A 22769-nucleotide genomic window follows, 5' to 3' on the forward strand; every position below is an offset into this window, starting at 1 on the left:
CATAGGCTTCCGCGGCTGGTGTACATGGTGTGTGGATAAGCTTCATGGCTTCTACCGCGTTGTCTTGGTGTTATTGGCTGACGTTTCGACCGCTATGTTGTGATCATCTTCAGAGCAGTTGTTGGATAAGGAAATAGTCTGCGAGCTGGTATATATATATATATAGTAGTCTCGATGGGGGGAGTACTTGGGGTGATAGGTCGTAGGTTCTCCTTCTGGCATCTGATTGGTCCTACATTGTCCAATCCGGTTGAGGTCTGTATGAAGGGGAGTATTCATATTAAATACTGGCCCTCATAAGGTCCGAAAGAGTGACCTTGATACCATGCCCGATGTCCGGATGAAGGGGGGCGCCGTGTACATGTGGAGACCTGGTTTCTCGTTCCTAAGTATAGGTCGTAGGTTCTCCTTCTGGCATCTGATTGGTCCTACGTTGTCCAATCTGGTTGAGGTCTGTATGAAGCGAAGTGTTCATATTAAATACTGGCCCTCATAAGGTCCGAAAGAGTGACCTTGATGCCGTGCCCAATGTCTGGATGTCCGATGTCCCCTTCATACAGACCTCAACCAGATTAGACAACGTAGGACCAATCAGATGCCAGAAGGAGAATCTACGACCTATCACCCCAAGTACTTCCCCCATCGAGACTATATATATATATACCAGCTCGCAAACTATTTCCTTATCCAACAACTGCTCTGAAGATGACCACAACACAGCGGTCGAAACGTCAGCACCAACACTAAGGCAACGCGGTAGAAGCCCTGAACCTTATCCACACACCATCATCATCAGTTATTTTGCAGTCTAGAAGTGTTTGTTACACGACATGTCTAAATATTCTACAGGTTTCGCAAAAAGTTACTGCAGTTTCTTCTTAACTAAGCCTTCTCCATTTTGTGGAGAAGTGGGACATGTGAAGTCCACAAAGGAGGACATTTAGGCATCCTGTCAGACTCAGGGAAGGAGGAAAGACAAACACTCCCAAAGCAGGACTGTCCTGGCAACAGGAGGACATCTGGTCAGTTTACTTGTAACAGGTCATGATTGTCTGGCAAGCCCCTGCTCAGGACAGGAATCCCCACACATCCGCCTGTGTATCAGGAGATGCAGATGAGGAGATGAACATGGACCACAGCATTGCAATGCTAAAAGAAGACGTACAAAAATACTGGAGTGCGAGATGGCGAATGACTTCATAGTCAAGTGCCTAGGCATTGGACCAACAACAACACAGCAACAACTTCACTGCTTCCCTGTGGAGTGAACAAGAGGTGCAGACAAACTGCGTCTGACTTCAAGTATCAGTTTCCATTGGCTCATGCAAGAAACAAGCTGTGGTAGCCTATGAAACGCAGTTTACTGGAATATAATGCAACCTTAGTTACACAGGGATTCTGCTACTTGCAAATACAACAAGCAGTATTAACTAACAATGCTATAAAAATTATATTATAACCAGATTCTGTAACATACAGCTTCATGGTTTAGTGATCAGCATTCCTGACTACAAAGCATAAGATCCCGGGTTTGATTCTTGTCCTGATCAAGAAAAGTGGTCATCAGAAAGACCATTTCATATTTCACTAGAAGAAGACTTTTCTGGAATACGATGTTTCTGATCTGACTGACTATATAAGAGTTTCTATAGGCAAAAGCACACTAGTGTTCCCTTTTCTGGCACCGGAACTCGTAAAGATCTACAAGCCGAATGAGTATAAAAATGGTGTTCAAGGTCCTTAGAATCCGTTCTAGATCTGTTCTAGATCTGAAGTGAGGAAATGTATGGTACAAAACATCAACAAGGAAGACAAATGCTAATACTGCAGATCGATTTACCATAATGCAGTGGCCACCTTTATGAGAGAACATCTTAAGTGTACCATGTGTCCACCATGATGATTTCGAAAACACCACATAATTATTGATAGGAAAATATCTGATAATTTAAGACAAGTAACACAAATTCTTTCCACATGTCTGGAACTTTTAGCTGAATACATTTCATATTTTACACATATATCAAAATTATCATTCACACCAATTATAATGCTCAGAAACAAGCTAAAATTCCTACCTGAATATCTTACAGAGGCATCTCTTTTTCATATGATTCTCTAATCCTAAAAAACTTCAGTTCTTATGCATGCCTTCAAGTTTCTTTTCTAACCAGTACTACCAATCCTATGATGATTTATATCATAGAATACCCGTTTTCGTATTGTATGAAGACCACTGGACCAGTATTCTATGAGACCGGCCACAACTCCACTGAGCTTTGAATATGATGCAATGAACTTCACAGCAAAGCTACATTCAAATGTAATTCTTACTTGATACTAGCTGGATGCAAAAATTCCAAGCAATTACAACGTAGAATACAATCAATTCAACGGGCAAGTCAGTCACTAATACTATAGTCATCTGGGAAATAATAAATGTACTATTACAGCTGCTATTACAATAAATGAATTTTGCTTTATGTGGTATACCTTTTTGGCTGGCTTTTATTCAAAGGATTTAATTTTGGAAATGGTGTAAACTATGGTTGATTATTACGAGCATTCCATGCAAATGGATTAAGTCATGTGCGACTAATATACTGTACATAGGAAATATTCAAGAGCAAAATTCGTAAATTTTACCTAAAATAATAGAAATAAAACTTCCATTACACTCTGACAACTAATTCCGGTCATTTCAAAATAAGCACAATAATCGTGTCAATCTTAAACGAAATAGAGAACAACAACAATCTTTCACACAACAGTAGCAGACATCGATACAAATACAAAACTATTATATATATTTGTTACAGTTTTATTGCAACAATTTCATATACTGTGTAACAATTGTAATACAAAACTGTTTTCACAACTTCCAGTTTCGGTTATTATAATTTAATATGTAACTTTTGACATATTCAGCATTAATTTTCATAAATATATGTTTTTCATTATCTGTACCTAATAAAAAATCCAAATACATAAATTCTTATACAAAAATAATGTTTATCACTTAAATTATTCGATTAATTATATGTTTTAATGTTGGGCTAGGCTATTAAATACTCTTTAAGTCATAAATTATTAACCAACACTTTGAGCCCAACAAATGCATATGTACAACACTTCACACTATTGAGATGGAGCATCATGATGTTGCAGTTCCTGCAGTATGTAGTGTCTGATCAAACAGACAAGAAATCTATGTAGAGATTAATTTTTAATTAAATGATAAAGCTGACAGTCAGACTAAACAACACTTTCGACAGGAGCTCATTAAGATACGGACCTAGGGACAAGGTAACCTTAACAAGAACAAAGCTTTTTGTTGTTGTACATAATGCAGCAATCAGAAGTTGGTACGAGAAAACATCTGGTCCCCAACATGACTGGAAAAAGAAAGATTCACTGGAAAAAAACAGTCGTTAAGAAGCTCGCTGGAATTGTAAATGATAACAGATTCATATGATTATAAAAATTCGAAATTTTTAGAGTAACATTTTTTTAATTGAAGAAAGTGAAGCAATAGTACCAGAAAAAGACACATGGAGATGATAATGAAAACACTGGGCAGACATTTCTAATGCAACAGGAAAGGACTTCGGAGTTCCTTAAGATTCTGACACACAACATGGCAGTTCGAAAGTTCTTATTTGCAGGAAAATAGTTTTATACAAAACCAGTTATCAATTGAAATATTTAATTTTTTTTAGCAATACTACAGTGGACTATAGTTGTCAGCAAACAGCTGGATACATTAAGAAGATTGATTTTTTTTAGCAACGACAATTTTATAATTACATATGATGAAAAAAAATATGCTCCACAGCAAATAAACAGAAAGAGAAATGGTCCCCAGAAATAAAAAATTTGTCAATGTGATACTAACTACACACATAAAGCTGCCTTGCATCCAGGAGTTATGTTCCAGAACACAATGCTCAGCTTGATTGCATGTTCTCTTACTTGCTGTCATTGACTTGTTTTGTTTATATTCCTCCTCTGTGTTTCTCGACTCTCTGTCATGTCTTGTCTTTATGTGTCACTACCACCAGGTGAAAACCCGTTTGAAGTAAATAAATATTCGTCCAGTCATTCAAATCATGTGTATGTTTGGGGCTGTTGGTATCAGTGAACAGTTCCAAGTTCCCTACAACCTCAAGATTGCAAAAAAAAAGTAATTTTCTTTTCCCACAGGCTTTTCGGCAATTACCTGTGCTGACCCCACACTACCTGGCAGAGCGCAGCTTGCCACGATATGCTCAACTTCCTGCTTATGTAAATACCCATATTTATATATATTCTGATTTTCTTTGTATAAAAAGACCAACAAGGGAACTGTTCATGAGCTCTCGTCCAAACCACCCACCATACTAACTGCAATTTAGCAACAGTACATACTTGGAGAAAGCCATCCAATATCAATGCCTACTTTGTCACGTGATATGCCAGATGATCTTGTGCACTATGTAAGCACTATTTCTTCACTACCAGGATCTAATAACGTACGAAATTTGAGGAGCCATTTCAACGAAAGTTCTAGTAAATGATGTTATTTAAGTCCTGGCCCAGAGGTATTTAAGTCTTTAAATCCTGTGTTAGAAAGAGTCCACAACGTTGGCTTTCACTTCTCAGCTGCATGTGCCCCTCCAACAGCTTCGGCCACAGAGGCCCAACCATCTTTCCTGCAATCAAATAAAATGCAATTCAATTTACTCTAAACCTACAATTCTTTAAGAAATCGTGTAAATAATACCAGGAAACTGTTTTTCAATGTACCATATATACAGGGCTGGGCAGTATTTGAAATACGTATTTAAAATACATTTGTATTTTGTATTTTCTAATTTGTAAGGATTTTCGAAAGTATTTTCTATTTAAATACATAAAATTGATGTATTTCAAATACTCAAAATACTTTTTTCTTTTTCTTGTCCTTCAAGTTTTGGATTTGTATTTGAAGAATGAACTTTTGTCTTATTTGCCTACCCATTTCAGATGTGCTAGCCATACACTTAGTTTTCTTGCCACAACTGATTTCCTTAATGCCATAAAGAAATCTCCAACAACATCAGTGATCTATCTCCCAACATTTGCTAAATGTTCAGCATTATGCAATGCGTCTAGGAGACCCAAATCCTCAGAAATTATATCAGATGTCTTGAAATATTCATCAAAGTTTCCTTGCCCAACTCGTTGGAATTCTCTTTATGACTCAATCTCTCAAATATTGCAATTCAAACATAATATAAACAGTAGCCTATGTGCGAAAAACTGGGATTGCCAACCTTCAAAGAGGTTGAGTTTCAGTACCTTGAAGAATATTGTGCAGTTCTGAAACCCATTCCCGTAGCCCTTGATTTAATGCAAAATGAGAAGACGTGCTATTACGGCCAACTTTTGTCCACATTAATTTCCCTCAAAAACAGATTACATATTCTGTTATCTAGTAATCTACGCATCTATTCCAAGTAACTCCAAACCTAATAAGTTCGCTTTCATCAAGATTTAAAGCGATATTTGCTCTGGCCCCAGAAGCAAATTGAGCTATTTTGGCAGCTTGCTTCCACCCATCATTTAAGATGGATGGCTACCTGACACTGCCTCACCAAATGATGAGAGGATACAGAATATGTGTGTGAAATCAGCTGAGCAGTTCTCGCTACACCTTTGGTCAGTTCAGACGATGAAAACAATTTTTATATTTTCAACTCAAGTACAACAGACTTTTAAAAGCAAAAAGGAAAGAACTTATCTACTGCGGAGTATGAGCTCATACAATTCTTCAATGGCAAAGGGACAACCCTGTGCACTCTAGAGAATTACCCAACAGTGAAACAAGCTTTCATAAAGTATAATACAAGTTTATGTACCTCTGCGCCTGTAGAAAGACTGTTCTGTTTTGCAGGATTTATTCGTTCACAAGCAAGGGGATCGTTATCTGATAAACTTCTTGAGAAACTGTTTTTTTTTTAAAGGGAGCAGTAATTATTCATGTGCAGCATAATTCCATTCCTGACTGGGAAAAGGAAGAATGTTCAGTTACAGTGTTGATTTAAAACTTCGAGGTAAAAATATTTGTAATGTTAATATAATATTTTAGATTTTCAGTAATATTCTTATTTCTTTAGGTCTATATATTGTATCGAGTATTTGAAATACAAATGTATTTTGGTTAATTTCTTTAAAGTATTTCGTATCTGTATTTCAAATACAATTGTTTGAAGTATTTTGTATTTGTATTTGAAATACTCGGATGTCAGTATTTTGCCCAGCCCTGCATATATATTGCTTTCCTCAGTCTCAATAAGGGTGATATGCTGGCGCCATATGTTAAATGTACAGGATGCACCAAAACAAACAGCACTGGAATTATCACTTGGCTACTGCACATGTTTGCCTAGCATTTATCTGTCAGAGTATTTAGACATAGACTGTAAATTCAGTGCTTGGCTTTGTGGCGCAATTACGCCTCTCACAAGAGAGGAAGAAGTCTTTATTGTATTATAGACTTGAACATGCAAATGACCCAAGTTTGAAACACATTCCAAATGACTTTTGTGAATTTTTTCACAAGCCACCACCAAGTAACACATTTATGGAGAATGCATAATTTCCATGGAACATATTATTTTCCCCATCCGTAACATTTACCTGACTTCACACTACACAATGCCAAGATGGGGTATGTTCAAGGAGCCCATCTTTCTGGAGAACACTTCAACAAAAATTATAGTGGCTTTATTTCACCTACTGCAGCAGCCTCTGTTTGAGTGTTATGGTGTACAGCGTTTTGAACACTTGAAGTACAACTTACAACCTAATATTTTGCCCATGTAATATGTTTGTATGGTTCTGGAATCACTTCACTGAGTTCTATAGGAAGTCATCAGGAAAACATTGCCTTCTTCTGCGCGATTTGGTCTTTACTTTTGTTAAAAATAGAGGTGAAAATTGTATAAAAGGAAAGATATAGATTGCCAAAAAAAAAAGTAAATATTTATCAACAAATGTAGTCAGCCAGTCACAGCAAGGTACAGGAGCCGAATGAAGCAGTAGTTAACACTTCCAAATACTTACTTACTTAACTACTGGCTTTTAAGGAACCCAGAGGTTCACTGCCGCCCTCACGTAAGCCCGCCATTGGTCCCTATCCTGAGCAAGATTAATCCAGTCTCTACCATCATATCCCACCTCCCTCAAATCCATTTTAATATTATCCTCCCATCTACGTCTCGGCCTCCCCAAAGGTCTTTTCCTCTCTGGCCTCCCAACTAACACTCTATATGCATTTCTGGATTCGCCCATACGTGCTACATGCCCTGCTCATCTCAAACGTCTGGATTTAATGTTCCTAATTATGTCAGGTGAAGAATACAATGCGTGCAGTTCTGTGTTGTGTAATTTTCTCCATTCTCCTGTAACTTCATCCCTTTTAGCCCCAAATATTTTCCTAAGAACCTTATTCTCAAAAACCCTCAATCTCTGTTCCTCTCTCAAAGTGAGAGTCCAAGTTTCACAGCCATACAGAACAACCGGTAATATAACTGTTTTATAAATTCTAACTTTCAGATTTTTTGACACCAGACTGGATGACAAAAGCTTCTCAACCGAAGAATAACAGGCATTTCCCATATTTATTCTGTGTTTAATTTCCTCCCGAGTGTCATTTATATTTGTTACTGTTGCTCGAAGATATTTGAATTTTTCCACCTCTTCGAAGTATAAATCTCCAACTTTTATAGTTCCATTTCGTACAATATTCTGATCACGCGACATAATCATATACTTAGTCTTTTCGGGATTTACTTCCAACCCTATCTCTTTACTTGCTTCCAGTAAAATTCCCGTGTTTTCCCTAATCGTTTGTGGATTTTCTCCTAACATATTCACGTCATCCGAATAGACAAGCAACTGATGTAACCCATTCAATTGCAAATCCTGTGTGTTATCCTGAACTTTCCTAATGGCATATTCTAGAGCGAAGTTAAAAAGTAAAGGTGATATTGCATCTCCCTGCTTTACTTTCCAAATACTAGAAGATCGAAACAATGCTGTATTATGGCAAAAAGCTGAGGAAATAGCTTTAGCATTAAATATTAACTTTAAGACATTGAATGGCTGGATCAATCGATTCAGAAAATGTTGTGGATAGCATTAAAAAAAAAAAGTCTGGAGGCAAAAAGTGTTTATGTCCACTGACGATTTTGATATTACATAGTTTTATTAGAGATGGAAAAAAAAAACTCGGTAATAGTGATTTCTCACCAGTGATTAAAACATCACACAGTTCATTAACCAGTGAAACAAGGACTGACTGACTGCACTGTGATCACGGATTACACAGCATCCCACTTTCCGAGAGAAGACATAGACTGAGGAAAAAATCCGAACTGTTGCTCTTGCAGAACATAATCATGGACTTACACTTGATTCTGTAAATAACAGTTCAACCCTCCTTGAATAGGAACCTTTTTAATGCATCATATCGTTTACTGTAACAGCTTAATGTGAGATGTGTAGATTAAACTATATCTGCAGCCAGCTGTGTAATAACTGCCTCAGCTCCATTTTGTTTCTCCATCCATTGTTCTCTTCCTAAATTTCTGAGGTCGTGGCTGCTCCTAAATCTTCAAACTGTATCTTTTTTTATTCTTTTATCAATTTTGATCATTTTCTTTGCCATAATCATAATGTCTCTAACATTTAGTCTACCATTTACTCTCATCTTCAATTCTTCCCAATGTGGATATTCCCGAAGATTTCCATTTGGCTGGTCAAAATTTATTATAACACTAACGAGAGGTTAATATGAGAGAGAAATCTGTAAATATTTACAACACAATTGGCGTTGAAGATATATAAATTTAATTTACTCCAATATTTTATTCAGTGCCTTTATAACTTAATTTTTATTGCTCCTTATTGCATAGATAGGTTAACACTAAAATTTTCAGAAACTGTAATATTTCTACTCACCTAATAAGATCGTCTAACTCCTCCTTTACTCGGGAAACTCTTGGTGGTCCATGATAAACAAAAGAAGTGTACAACTGCACAAGACTAGCTCCAGCTTTAATTTTATCGTAAGCATCATTTCCAGAAAAGACGCCGCCCACACCAATAATGGGAAGTTTGCCTGCAACAAAACATTCAATGTTTGATTGACACAAAAAGGATTTTTTTCAGACTTCATATTACACCAGAGTCCTTGTTGTGTGCCTCTGCGGAACTATCTAGATTTCACGTCATTTTCATTCTTCTATTTTTCAAGCTAAAAGTTTAGCCTCAACTGACATTTCTGGACAATTCTCTCCTCGATAAAACTTGAGCAGTCAGAGGGAGGAGGGTGGCCCGGTTCCAGCGGCACCACATGTTGCTTGAGGGTTCTGTCGCCAGCTAGCAGCAGGACCCAGCTTGGCAAGACAGAATGGTCAAAGTTGAGGAAATGTTTTCTCTGCACTGGTCCGTGCCAATATGACGTCACTAGTCACGTGAGGGGCGGAGCTGTGGCTGACCGTCAAGGCAGGAGACAACTCTTCTCACCTTCAAACAAACCACTTCAACCCCTCACCATTCTCTCTTACAACATTCCTGACTTCGACTCCCCACTCTCATCCTGGCTTGTTCGCTCAAGCCCAACCCTCTCCTCAACCCACTCTACAATTGGTAAGTTACGAGCTGAGCTATGCCAATCCTCCGACAACGGAGTCTACCATTTCCCAGCTCCTGGAGTCGGAAAGTCGCATACTACAGTGTGTTGATCCCTAGACTCCAAGGAACTTGTTCTCGCCATCGGAAAGTCGCGAGCTATGGCTTGTTAGAGCCCTCGATCACGAGAACCAACAGTCTACCTGATTCCATCTCCTGCCCACCCCCACATCAGGGCAAGCTGACTTTTTTTTCCTTCAACCTAGGCACTCCCATTACCCCTGCCTCCCTCTCACCCCAATATTACTTTACTATCATGCATCATAGCTCTCTCCACATCGAGGTCTAAGGACAAATGCATAAATTACCAATTTATATTCGAAATACTCTTTCCCCTACTTCTTGAACCAAGAGAAAATATCTAAACTTTTTCTTGTTCCTAATATTATTTGAAATAGCCTTTCTCTATCTTCATCATAATAGTTGCATCATCATCCCAGCCTCATGCTTCGGCCTTCTTGTCCCGTTTCCCCTCCAGACACGTCGACGACACACCAGAGGATGTCAACGGAGACCGGGCAAGACATCCTCTATTCGCCCTCCCACAAATGCTGAAAACAAAGCACTTGAAAGAGGTTAATGCCAGCAGGTCCAAGTGAAATTTGTGGTGGACTATGAACTGAGAGCCCACTCTCTGGTCCTCTGCAACCCATCCACTGATCAGGGAAGTTGTCATCGAACTAATTCCACACAGGTGTGCCACAATCCTGCATGAACCATTCTCATCTTCAAATAGTAGATCCAATTCCGGCATAAACTGATCTCCAGTGTCATGAGGAACATTTCTCCATTCTTACTTCCTTACTGGCTTTCAAGGAACCCGAAGGTTCATTGCCGTCCTCACATAAGCCCGCCATCGGTCCCTATCCATAGCAAGATTAATCCAGTCTCTATCATCATATCCCAACTCCCTCAAATCCATTTTAATATTATCTTCCCATCTACGTCTCGGCCTCCCCAAAGGTCTTTTCCCCTCTGGCCTCCCAACTAACACTCTATATGCATTTCTGGATTCGCTCATACGTGCTACATGCCCTGCCCATCTCAAACGTCTGGATTTAATGTTCCTAATTATGTCAGGTGAAGAATACAATGCGTGCAGTTGTGTTGTGTAGCTTTCTCCATTCTCCTGTAACTTCATCCCTCTTAGCCTGTTGCCAATCTAAATGCAGCTACAGACGATTTGCATAGGAAATCGGGAATTAACTGTGGATTATGATGCAGAGAGTTCCATTTTTCCTCTTGAGATTGTGTTATCAAATTTTGTTTCTTGAAGTCTAAGTATGTAGATTTAATAAATCTCTTCACAGAGTAATACGTAGATTTAGTAACAGGTCTGTAAGTAGCAGTGCTGCCCTTCTTTGCTAAAGCATCCGCATTCTCGTTTCCCAGGATTCCACAATGGGATGGTATCCATTGGAATACAATTCTTTTATTGAGTGATATTAATTGAGAGAGCATTTTAGTTATTTCTGCTGTTTGAGATGAAGGTGTGTGTTTAGAGACTATTGATGGAATAGATGCTTTGGAGTCTGACAATATAACTCCATTCCTAAATTTATTGATGTGGCATAGAAGATTCCTGAGACTTTCACTTATTGCAATGATTTCACCATCAAAACTTGTTGTTCCATATCCAAGAGATCTATAAAGTGAGAAGAGACAGCACGTAACACCTGCACCAGCACCTTGTTCCCTGGAGATCAAGGATCCGTCGGTGTATAAATGAAGTCGGTTTTGTGGAGGGTACCTAATACTAATTGTCTCTAAAGACAATTGTTTCATTATTTCAAAATAACTATTGATATGCAAAAGTGACACAACTGCACGTATGGCTACTGAATGTGGAGTATTTGAATATCAAAATCTGAGAAGAGTTAAGAATGGTATGCAGCTACTTACCTCCTGTTAGTCTGTACATGTCCGAAATTAAAGTTGTGGACAGATCTCTAAGTGGCTTTCCACTGAGGCCTCCCTCTTCTGCTGCGTGTTTATCAGAAAGGCTGGGCATCCGCTCCACTGTGGAGTTGCAGATCACCAAACCGTCTACTCGGCACTGTTCAAATAAATTACAACAAACTTTGTCTGACTTCTGACAGTTATCAAGTGAACTGAATTGAAGATGTGATTCATACTTCTATCACAGTCTACTATATAGTCACGAAGCTTGAGTTTTGAGGGTGCTAGAAACAACAGGCTGTGACGGTACTATTTTGCATTGCCTGTAATGAGGCGATATTAGCGATCCTAGTGGTGAGCAACTATCTAATGTTTGCATATTTACTACGTATTGAGCTTCGCGACTGTATATACTAGACTGTGCTTCTATCAAGATAAAAGAAAAATGACGTCAACAGAGGTTATGTCAATCTCAAGCATTCCTATCTTCTGCTGAATCAAAGATTGGCGAAGTCAAAGGAACATTTTTATGCAAAGTACTGTCTCCATCATACCAAATGGAATGCAAATGCTGCCGACATAAATCTCTTACATTCCACAGATTTTCATTACCTTCATAATTATATCTTCAGAACATCAACATGGTTTCATTATTCCACTTGCTAATTGCTCCACTTGAAACTTGGCCATTTCCTTGGCTTAGATAACTGTTCTTACTCATTTCGAACTACTTGACAAATGTGGAGCAGTTTAATATGCATCGGCAAACATACATACATACATAATGCAAACTGACAGAATGTTGGTAGAAATTTGGCAACAAAATTAAATCTTAATAAACTTCAAATATAAGTTGAAAAACAAAAACGAAAAAAATATATATACCGAAGGGCTTATCACACGTGAGAATGACGAGGCTATTTGCTAGTTAAGTTGCTACAAGACATTTCGTAACTGGCAAATGATCTTAACAAGTAAAATCTAACCTTGTTGTCCTTAAGTACGTCAGCAATGTCCCTTCGTTCCTCCTGTGTGAGGTCCGGGGACAGTTTCAGCAGCAGCGGTGGCTTTCTGGGTCCCTCCAGTTCATTGCGGGCTGCTATTAATTCCGGTAGCAGCTCTTTAAGGTGTTGTTTCTGCTGCCAAGAACGTAATCCTGGAGTATTTGGACTTAAATGAAAGTTCAAATAAATTAAAATTTACATTTTTTACATGAATAATCAGACATCCAATTTCTATCTAACTGAAGTGCATTTAATGTATACATGAAGCACTGTGGAGGAGGACTTCATTCATTCGTGATATTACATTAAATAATGATGAAATAAAAAGAGATGTAATATTAAATATTGCCGAGTGGCAATACACAGTTACGGGTACCTAATGGAATGTGTTTTCTGCCAGCTGATCCACCCTGTGGTTCCCAACAATCCTCCACCATTCATTACGAATGTAATGTAGACCCACTGCTATCTCTGACATCTGTGTGTAGTCGGGGAAAATAATGGTCAGTTAAGGACATGGGCATTGCACACAGAAAAAATTATTTATGTTGTGTTAGCAACAATTTACGTGAGGAGAGAAAATCAATCTAAAAAACAACTGACAAAAAAAAATTGCCATTATACTCTATCTGTAGTCTACAAGTATTATGATCACAAATTTTTAACGTTTTCATGTAAGTCCCAGTCTCTGTGTGTTCTTCCAAAACTCTTAATTATGTTTCCTTCTGGAGCTCTTTCTACATGTTCTACCCACTATAGTCTTTTAGCTTTAATTTCTGCAACTAAATTGCATTTAAATTTTTCACAGAGATCAGTGTTTAAACAATATATTAATAGCACAAATAGAATATGTTTATTGTAATTATTTTATTAATTTCCAACAGATATTTCAAGTTCAGCTTGATGTAAGTCTTACCTAGATATATTTATGACGAGGTAATCAGCAACATCTCCAAACTTTTTTATCCCATTTACATAATCTCTAACAGGATCCTCAGAATTCTTATTTTTTCCTAAATTGACACCAACAATTCCAGCAAAAGTTGTATCTGACTTCAGCAAGTGGAGTCTATTGTACACAGCTTCATGGCCATCACTGTTGAATCCATATCTATGGAGCATAGAAATGCGTATAAAATGATGCTACCCATTGAAAGAAGTCAAATACAAAGCTAAAATTACGGTAATTGTAACTATGTTACAAGAAATAATGCACCAGTTCTATTTCCCTGTAACTAAAGGTTGAAAAACATGAAAACCGTACACTAATGTGTTAATGTTCTAATTTAATTTAATCCATAATGCTGGCCTCTAGCCCATATGGCTAAACACAATGACAGATCATCAGGATAACGAGTGGTTAGCACACCAATTTAGCTGGCACATAAAACTAAATTACGCCACTTGCATACCTCACGATACTCAGAGGACGCCTACTAGAGTAGTATCGCGTACTAACAGAAATTTCATGAGGATTTGAACCAGAGCTCATTCCGCATTAGCCTTACACCACATAGCCACATTCATTGCATTATTCCCTCACACATGCATCGGCCTTGCATGTGTCCTGAAGGTAACAGTGCTTACAGAAGCACAAATGCAAGCTTTGGACTTTATGATTGATAAGGTGTAACTTTAAAGCGAAGTTTTACGGTTTCTTCACAAGTTTTCAAACTTAAATGAGGGTGTGCACTGTAAAGTAAGAAGCACTTCTTAAAGCACTGCACCATGTGTCTTGACAGCATTTCTTCATAATCTCAAAATGTAGGAAAATAATTACTTTGAACTTATTCTTTATATGACGTCAATCCACAGCTTGCCTTCTTGTTTCTCAATGACTGCTATGAGAGTCCCAGATAAGAACTCGAATTGAGTTTTGTAGCATGTTAAAAAGTCATAATACTTATTTTTTGTGGTCAACTTTACGTGAAAATCAATGTGCATGCATGTAATTCTTAATTTAAATTGATTAACTGTTCGGCAATCCCTGACATGACGAGGTAAGGAGTTCCATACTGACATGGTGAAAGAGGATGAATAGAAAGAGGCACGGTGACAAGGAATAGATAATAAAGTGTGGTGTTGATTCTGCAATGTTGTAAGGTATTCAAAGCGAATTCCAAGATATTTTGGAGTAGAAATGAGTAATATTCTGAATGAGAGACAAGGAATGTGCTGTTCTTGGCTCCTTTAGGCAGACCCATGAAAGAGCTTCAAAAGATTGCGTTATATGGTCAAATCTACAAGTACTGTGGATGAAGCAGACACACACATTATACACATATTACAGTCTTTCAGTTAAATTAACAGTTATATTTGCTGAGAGAGGATCGCAGTAATCAAAATGGGACATTGAATAATGTTTATCTTCATAGAAAGAGGCAGACAACTTCACTTTGTCCACTGTGCAGTCTTCAGGAAGAAATGGATCAGAATCATCTTCAACAATGTCCAGCCCTTTCCTCTAAACCCACTGCGTGAGAGCAAGATTTAATGGCTTTATTGCCAAGAACTCAGCAACCACCTCACTTTTTTTGTAAGACACTCCTCTCTCATTAACGAAGTAACTCTCTGCTTATGTGCCGCTTCATTGCACAGGCTGTGATTCCAAGACCTGATTTTTAAAACTTAGAAAATAAAAAAAAATTACAATAAAATAACTTCAATAAGAGTACTTAAACATAACAAACAATGATAGAACAGACTGCTTGCTCCGCCTGAATTATATGTATTAGACTGTATGTCTTCCTGCACTATAATTCTAAAGCTCTACACCAGTGGTCGTCAGCACTCGCTGAAATGTGCAATGGGTAAGCGGAGCCGTCCCGTGTGCACCGTCGTGCAGCAGGAAGAGGTAGAGAGCATACCCGCTAGCAGCTAGAGTGCACCATGGTGCACTGTGTTCTCCGCTAGCCCCAGAGTGCTCTGTGCTGACGACCCCTGCTCTCTGAACATAAAGAAGCACACAAAGTACAATTGATAAGGAATCCAGTTCTCACCTATTAATCACAGCTTCGTCCTTCTCAAGTCGAAACACTCTCGGCTTCTTGTTTCCTGGTTGTGGCGCAGGGGTCACTGAACCAATCTCTACAAAACCAAACCCAATCTTGTGAAGTGGTTCCACTACTTCTCCCTGTTTGTCAAATCCAGCAGCAATTCCTATTGGGTTACCAAACTTTATCTCCCATACATTTGTTTTCTGCAATCACAATTTTTATGCTATATTGCATATTAACTGGTTCATTATAAATTACCGCCCAATGGAAGTAACAACAAATTTACTGCAGTCAGTCAAGAGCTAATGTTTTACTTTACAATATTACTGGTTAATGAGTACATACCATATACTGGAGTACTGATCATTGAAAGATTTCGTTTAAAACTGTCACTAATTATCTGCATTAAATATGAGCTTCACAAGTTCTAGTCTAGGAGAGAGCAAAAGATTTGCAAGGACAATAAAAATCCTTCAGCATAAGTTCCTCCAGGAAAGAAGCAAGGCCAACAGTCCTCAGAATAAGATAGCTAGAAAAAAAATCGATACTAACTATGCTGTATATATTTACATAGAACTATGTGTGGACAGGTGTATTAACTTTACTATTGGCAATATTTATTGATTTTCAGTTAGCTTAGAGAAATAAATTATTACTAAAACTCCAGAAATTAGGTATCTCCAGTAATATGTTCAGATGGATATCAGAATTCCTTAGTCAAAGATTCATTGCCACTAAATTCAATAACTGACTTTCTAGTTACAGACAAACATATCGAAGTCTACCTCAGGGCGCTGTCCTCAGCACAACTTTATTCAATATTTATATAAATGACTTGCCCTCCCTATTAGAGGAATCAAACATGAAAACAGCACTATTTGCAGATGATATAGTTTTGTGGACTTCCGGATCTTATAGACATAGAGACAAAATTCAAAATTCTGCTCTTAAAGCTCTAACTCAAACTCCAAAGCAGCTATTCTATCAATAGTCTCTAAACACACACCTTCATCTCAAACAGCAGAAATAACTAAAATGCTCTCTCAATTAATATCACTCAATAAAAGAATTGTATTCCAATGGATACCATCCCATTGTGGAATCCTGGGAAACGAGAATGCGGATGCTTTAGCAAAGAAGGGCAGCACTGCTACTTACAGACCTGTTACTAAATCTGCGTATTACTCTGTGAAAAGATTTATTAAATCTACATACTTAGACTTCAACAAACAAAATTTAATAACACAATCTCAAGGGAAAAAACGGAACTCTCTGCATCATAATCCACAGTTAATTCCCGATTTACCACGCAAATCGTCTGTAGCTGCATTTAGATTGGCAACAGGCCATGATTGTTTGGCCAAACACCTGCATAGAATTGGAATATATCAGTCCCCTAACTGCCCATTGTGCAACTCAAACCAAGAAATGGATTCGGAACACCTCAAAATCTGTGCTTCAGTGGCTAGTCATGATAATATCTTTGAAAAATATTGGAGTGCAAGAGGTCAAATGACTTTATTGTCAAACGCCTGGCATTAGAAAACAACAACAACTGTACTATGTTATGAAAATGATTATATATCTCACGAAACTAGTCACTAAGGTCAAGTCCAACATCAAGTTTTGTAAGTTAACACAGTGAAGTATGAAAGCTGTTAATTTAACAAGATTCAAAATTTGGATGGCAGAAGAAAATAACAGAATGGGTTCCACTTGGCAGAAGAAAAAAAGTGATGACCTAAAATTACATGCATGGATGGATGGAAACTGAAGTAACAGAGGAGAGCAGCGGAATATTAACTGGACGCAGGAAGATGTTACGAACGTTGTAAAACCTGCTACCTAATTAATGAACAGAAAGGTCCTCTAAGCAGTGGTTCCCAAAGTGGGGGTCGCAAGATGATTTACAAAACACCTTATTGGCATACATTTCTTTTGTTTTTAGAAACATAAGCAACGTTGAACGTAGAAAATAAAAATGCTTTCAGCAAAAAATAATTAATGTGATAAGTGTGCCTAACATAACCTCTCACACGCACAGTGGTATCATTTACAAACTCGAGACTCCTTGCACTTGTTTTGGTGGAAACTTAATTTACACGAACAAGAGGTTGCAAATATTATAACAAATCTAAAAGCTCCTTTAGCGAACTCGAGGTATCCTTCTGATGCAAAACTGGTCAGCCTCTGTGAAAGAAAGCTCTAGTTTAAACATTCTATCAATAGGTACATATTTCAGTGAGTTTTTCTTCCATATTTTTTACAATTTCAGAAAGTTGAATGCAATGGATTCAGTATTCATCTATGACTGCGGCAATTGTTTCGGGTTTCTTTCGGAAAATAATAATAAAAAAACTGTTTAAAATCGTACTTCGGGCGGTATCCACTGGTTTTGAGTAAAATTATATATTATAGTTGTTTACGATTTTACAGGGATTTGTATTTTTGGAATGGAGTCAAGAACCAGTACAGTAGTGGGGGAGGGGATCGCAAACTCAAGTCTCACCCAAAAGTGGGTCGTGCCTTCAACAAGTTTTGGAACCACTGCTCTGAGGACATCACTAAGCAAATGCTTGACCTGGAACAGACAAATCTGAAGACTGTAGCAGGCTTTGATGGGGCAATGTATCATAAGAAGACCCAAACTGCAGCAGAGATCAGCTGGCATGTAATCAATGTACTAGTTCATTCAGCTTGGAACTCATGGAGGAATTGCAATCAACATCTGGAATGACTTCTACATTACTGATGCAGTGACTGGAAACGTGGAGGTTTGCCATCCACTCTAAACTGTGTACAATAAAAATGCTTCACTAGTCGGAAGTATACGTGAATGCTGCGATATCATGCAATGTACTGTGAACTCAGGCACGAATCTTTGACGTCATTGTGCGCTAGTCCTTTTTCATTCATTATGTGTCAGAATGCAATACACTGTTTTGTAGAGAGAAGGAAGCTAAGCGAGTTTCTGCAATTGACTGAAGCTTAATTAATTCCACTGCTTAATTGCTATCTATATCTACTGTAAGAAAGCAGTTAATATCTTACCAAAGTGTCAGGGTCTTTGAAGGTGCTTCTTGGGTAAAAACCATATTTTGAAGCAGTGATTGCAAACTTATGCGAGGTCTCTGGATTCAATATATGCAGCATGGGCATAAGGATGTTGTCGAAGTACTTCTCATTCCCTTTGTACAGACTAAGTGCAGAGAAGGTTCCGAAAGCACCGGCAGTGATGTACAGCATAGACTTTACTTTATACTGAAACATAAAGTGCATTCGTGTTTACTTACAATCCCAAACATGTTACATAGGGGGGGGATGGGGAGGAAACCTACAACAGTGCATCTGAATGTTACAGGTAGGTCTATTGTAAATATCAAACGATATTTATGTTCATAGTAGGCCTGTTTGTGGCTTCAAACGAAATCCACCTAAATCTGTGCTTCAGTGGCTGACCATGACAATATCTTTGAAAAATATTGGAGTGCAAGATGACTTTACTGTCAAACGCCTGGCATTAGAAAGCAACTAAATCCACCTGTGTAACGCTAGCCTATTTACATATCACATAACCTAGTGAAGCAAAAGAAAATTGTACCTTCTTCGGCATAGTTTTTCTGGAGGATTATCACGTTCTGTATTTCCTTGTTAATTTAATCTGTAAATATGAAATAAGTCTGACACTAATACCAGTCTTTTTTCTTCTATGGCTAGCAAGGCGGGTTATTCTTTTTTGTATTATAACAATGTTATTGTGGAGAAATCTGAAGAAAATAAAAACTAACCACATTTACTCTTACTCACACAACGTAAAAATAAGTTTAAAACACAAAATGTGTACAATTAGACAAATCTGCTCTTTTTAGGATTTTAAGATAACTGTTGTCAGTGAGGTATCCACATACTGAAATGTTCCTCAATTTTGAAGTAATAATTTTTGTTGCGTAGGCCCTATCAGAACTCTTAACTTATATAGGGACTATCAATCGAACTGCATAAAAAGTCAAGGTGCATACATTTTACGCGTAGAATATAATGGATATTAAACAACAGAGGTTAGGTGCGATTTTATATTAGGAGCTCTCAGAATCTATATAGTAAACAAGAAAAACATATGTATATAATAATAAGAGTATAGCATTATAACAGCTGTACTAACGTAACCACTACTATCCAGAAGTTCCTCAGATATGAACTTCACAACTTGTCTAAATCAACTTGCGGTATTAGTAATTAGAGTAATTACCATAAATCGAGAACTTGAACCCATCTTTCGCAAAAAGATTTGCAACTGTTCCACAGAAACATTAATGGATACACTATTTAAAATCACATATTACTACTTCCAGACATTAAAGTTCATTGTGCATATTGCTCATTCCGTGTAAAGACCATGTGACTCCAGTACACATGTTGCTATTTGGTGTTCGGTGCTGTAATATAGTATTTAAACTTCAATTCAAAAGAGAGGTAAAACTTTGTACTATTGGCTACAAATTGCACGTGCAAAACATTACCAACACAACTCACCAATTGAAAAAAATGTTAAAAATTTTAGGATACAAAAGAATGTGGGCGAGCGCGCGCCAAACACATCAAATCATCCTGAAGTACGAAATTTCCCGAAATTAATGTCAACCTCTGGGAAAAAGCAAGCAATTTCAATCATTTATTTGATGAAAATATTTTCGTAATTCGCTAACCATAACACAGTCCGTTATTAACATTTAATTTTGAATTTAAAAAATAAAATTATATATAATTTTCCAAGAAACAAAGAAAACCATTTTAAGCGGTTTTATGAGTTATTTTATTTGAAGGATCTACAGTCCTAGTTTTTTCCTCTCATCCCTCATTCCACTTCCAACATCATAAGGTCAAGGTGATCATATTTTCAATTTACGAAATTGGGACCCTCTCCCATTACGAAAAAAAATGGCGGAAAAGTTTAAAAAAATACATAATCCTAACTAGTAGCACAGTCTGCTATATACAGTCACGAAGCTTGAGTTTTGAGGGTGCTAGAAACTATAGACTGTGACGGTACTATTTTGTATTGCCTGTAATGAGGCGATATTAGCGATCCTATTGGTGAGCAACTACCTAATGTTTGCATATTTACTACGTATTGAGCTTCGAGACTGTATATACTAGACTGTGCTAGTAGTATACTATAACACAATCACAAATTCGCATACTGGTACCTGTATGAAGAAGCATGCACGCATTATGGGGTTTGAGTAGACGCATTTTTTAAATTTGAATTAAGTTACTAGCCTTTTGAGATAATCAGCGCACTTTTAGCAGGTTCAGTATTAAACCAGCCCCACTGATAGCTAGTCTGCCTACTAACTTTGATGTTTGAGTAAAAGATAGAATATGAGACCACGAAAGCACCACGTGACCATACCTCATACAGCCTATTAGGTAACACTGCAATCATGTCAGCTAACTTGTCAAAAAAATTACGTTTACAGCTGATATCTTTGTGGTGAATGAACCTTTTTCAGAAGAATGTTTTCATGACATGGCAGTTTTTAGAAATTAACACAGGAGTAAATGACCTAAATTTAGTTACTTTTAGTGAGTAGCCATCACTTTCAAGCCGTTTATTGGTAGCAGAATTTTACCACTTGGTCATAAGGCATTCATATGCGAAGAAATTCATTCAGTAGATGCATTAGGTCTGGTTAAAGAGAAACTTTAATATTTTAAGAATATCTGAATATGGCACATTATGAGAATTGGAGTGGGGGAAGAATGTCCATAAAACACCCGACCTCCACTTGGCTAGTAATTCTGGGCTCGCATATTGCTTGACTCATATTTATCATACAGGCAGTTCCGTCAACTTCAACTGAAGGACTTATTTTCCTAACAAAATTCATTGTGTTCTGTATTTCTTCCTAGCTCAGTATCACTGTCAGTGTTACCCAACCAAATTGTTTCAAATATTGAAGGGATGCTGTCCATTTGACTAAATATTCAGCAGCAACTTGTAGAAAGTATGAATGTACCAGTACTGGCAAAATTTTATTACTTCTGAAGTAAGCCCTCTCATTTCAAATGTTTGACAGTGGAAGTTAGGACATTCTGCATCCTGATTTAGATGGGGGAGGGGGAGAAAAAGGAATAAAACTTAAAAATTTAAAAGAACTACCCAGCTAAACTGGGATGTCTAATCACTGTAAATATAAAAAAAAGCTGTATTTCTTTTTCAATGACCCAATTTACATTTGAGAAAGGGAGATTGCTTAGGCAGATTACCTAGTTGGGTTTTTCAGAGAGGTTCCCTTATCTTATAGCAAAAGTTTGTCTCAACACGTCTTGTATCCGATGTTAATAGATACCTGAAAATTGTGTTTATTTTCAGTGACGTAACTCCAATGTTTATTTATTTCCAATATGTCTCATATCCATTTTGAGTAATCTGCTGGCTCTTGGACATTATACATATGACGCAGAAATGTAGCTGCTTACAGATGATAGAGAACAGAGTTGGGGACTGATTGTGTGCTTCATAGTGGTAAATCAAGGCCATGTAGAATATTAGTTTGTGCGGACAGCCAAGAAAAAGGCATGTACACCGTGCCATTCGATGAAAACTAAAGAGAAAATGTAAAAATATGCAAATAATGGCTCCGTTCTGGCAGTAGTGTGTAAACATGATGAGGATGAGCATTGCCGGGCTACTGCGTTATTACTAGGGATCGGAAGGTAAGGCACTAGAAAACGGTGTTTTAGACTCCTAAAAAGGAACTATAAATGGTATTTTAGGCGCCTAAAAAGGCACCAAAAATTGTATTCCTGGCACCTAAAAGGCACTAAAAATAATTCAATTCAATCTTCTTAATGTATCCAGCTGTTTGCTGACAACATAAAGTCCACTATAGTCTATTCAGTTGTTTTTCATGAGAAATGAGGGGTATACATAAGGTACCCACATAAGCTGCATTACACCAACGCAGTCCCACTATATTTTTCACTGCACTAAAAATAAAAATTTAGGGAAAATTAACCATTAAAAATTTACACATAATAATTAATTTGGGCTATTTCCTTACACAATGTTTTAATTAAATGCCAGTATTCCCTTTTTTGTTCATTATGTATACACAGCAAATTAACATAACACTGCATGACCACTTAA

At 37.5% G+C, this 22769-nt stretch overlaps 1 protein-coding gene across 5 annotated transcripts; it reads right to left on the bottom strand.

Moving 5' to 3' along the window:
• Nucleotides 1-2798: 2798 nt before the first annotated feature.
• On the bottom strand, nt 2799-20862 carry Dhod (dihydroorotate dehydrogenase 2). Of its 5 annotated transcripts, none has more exons than XM_069846512.1 (8): nt 20824-20862; nt 18668-18877; nt 15620-15819; nt 13537-13731; nt 12603-12786; nt 11620-11773; nt 8986-9145; nt 2799-4691 (listed from the first exon to the last, which is right to left on the bottom strand). In XM_069846512.1, exons 1-8 carry the CDS (start codon nt 20845-20847, stop codon nt 4631-4633), a joined length of 1188 nt encoding a protein of 395 aa, XP_069702613.1. In that variant the 5' UTR covers nt 20848-20862; the 3' UTR covers nt 2799-4630. The 5 variants fall into 5 exon arrangements, with proteins under 5 accessions (XP_069702613.1, XP_069702615.1, XP_069702612.1 ...); XM_069846514.1 differs by lacking the exon at nt 20824-20862 and adding an exon at nt 20150-20272; XM_069846511.1 differs by lacking the exon at nt 20824-20862 and adding an exon at nt 19866-20130.
• Nucleotides 20863-22769: the final 1907 nt, after the last annotated feature.

The sequence above is a fragment of the Periplaneta americana genome, chromosome 14, assembly GCF_040183065.1.
Source record: "Periplaneta americana isolate PAMFEO1 chromosome 14, P.americana_PAMFEO1_priV1, whole genome shotgun sequence".
Taxonomy (NCBI): Eukaryota; Metazoa; Arthropoda; class Insecta; order Blattodea; family Blattidae; genus Periplaneta; species Periplaneta americana.

Bases quoted from the DNA above. Each gene is read 5' to 3' on its own strand.
- Dhod (XM_069846512.1), bottom strand. From the start codon at position 20,847: ATGCGTGCATGCTTCTTCATACAG. The intron at 11,774-12,602 runs GTTAGATTTTAC...TTATTTGAACAG, and splicing joins ACGTACTTAAGGACAACAAG to TGCCGAGTAGACGGTTTGGT. The intron at 4,692-8,985 runs GTGAGTAGAAAT...ATTTGATTGCAG, and splicing joins GAGTTAGACGATCTTATTAG to GAAAGATGGTTGGGCCTCTG.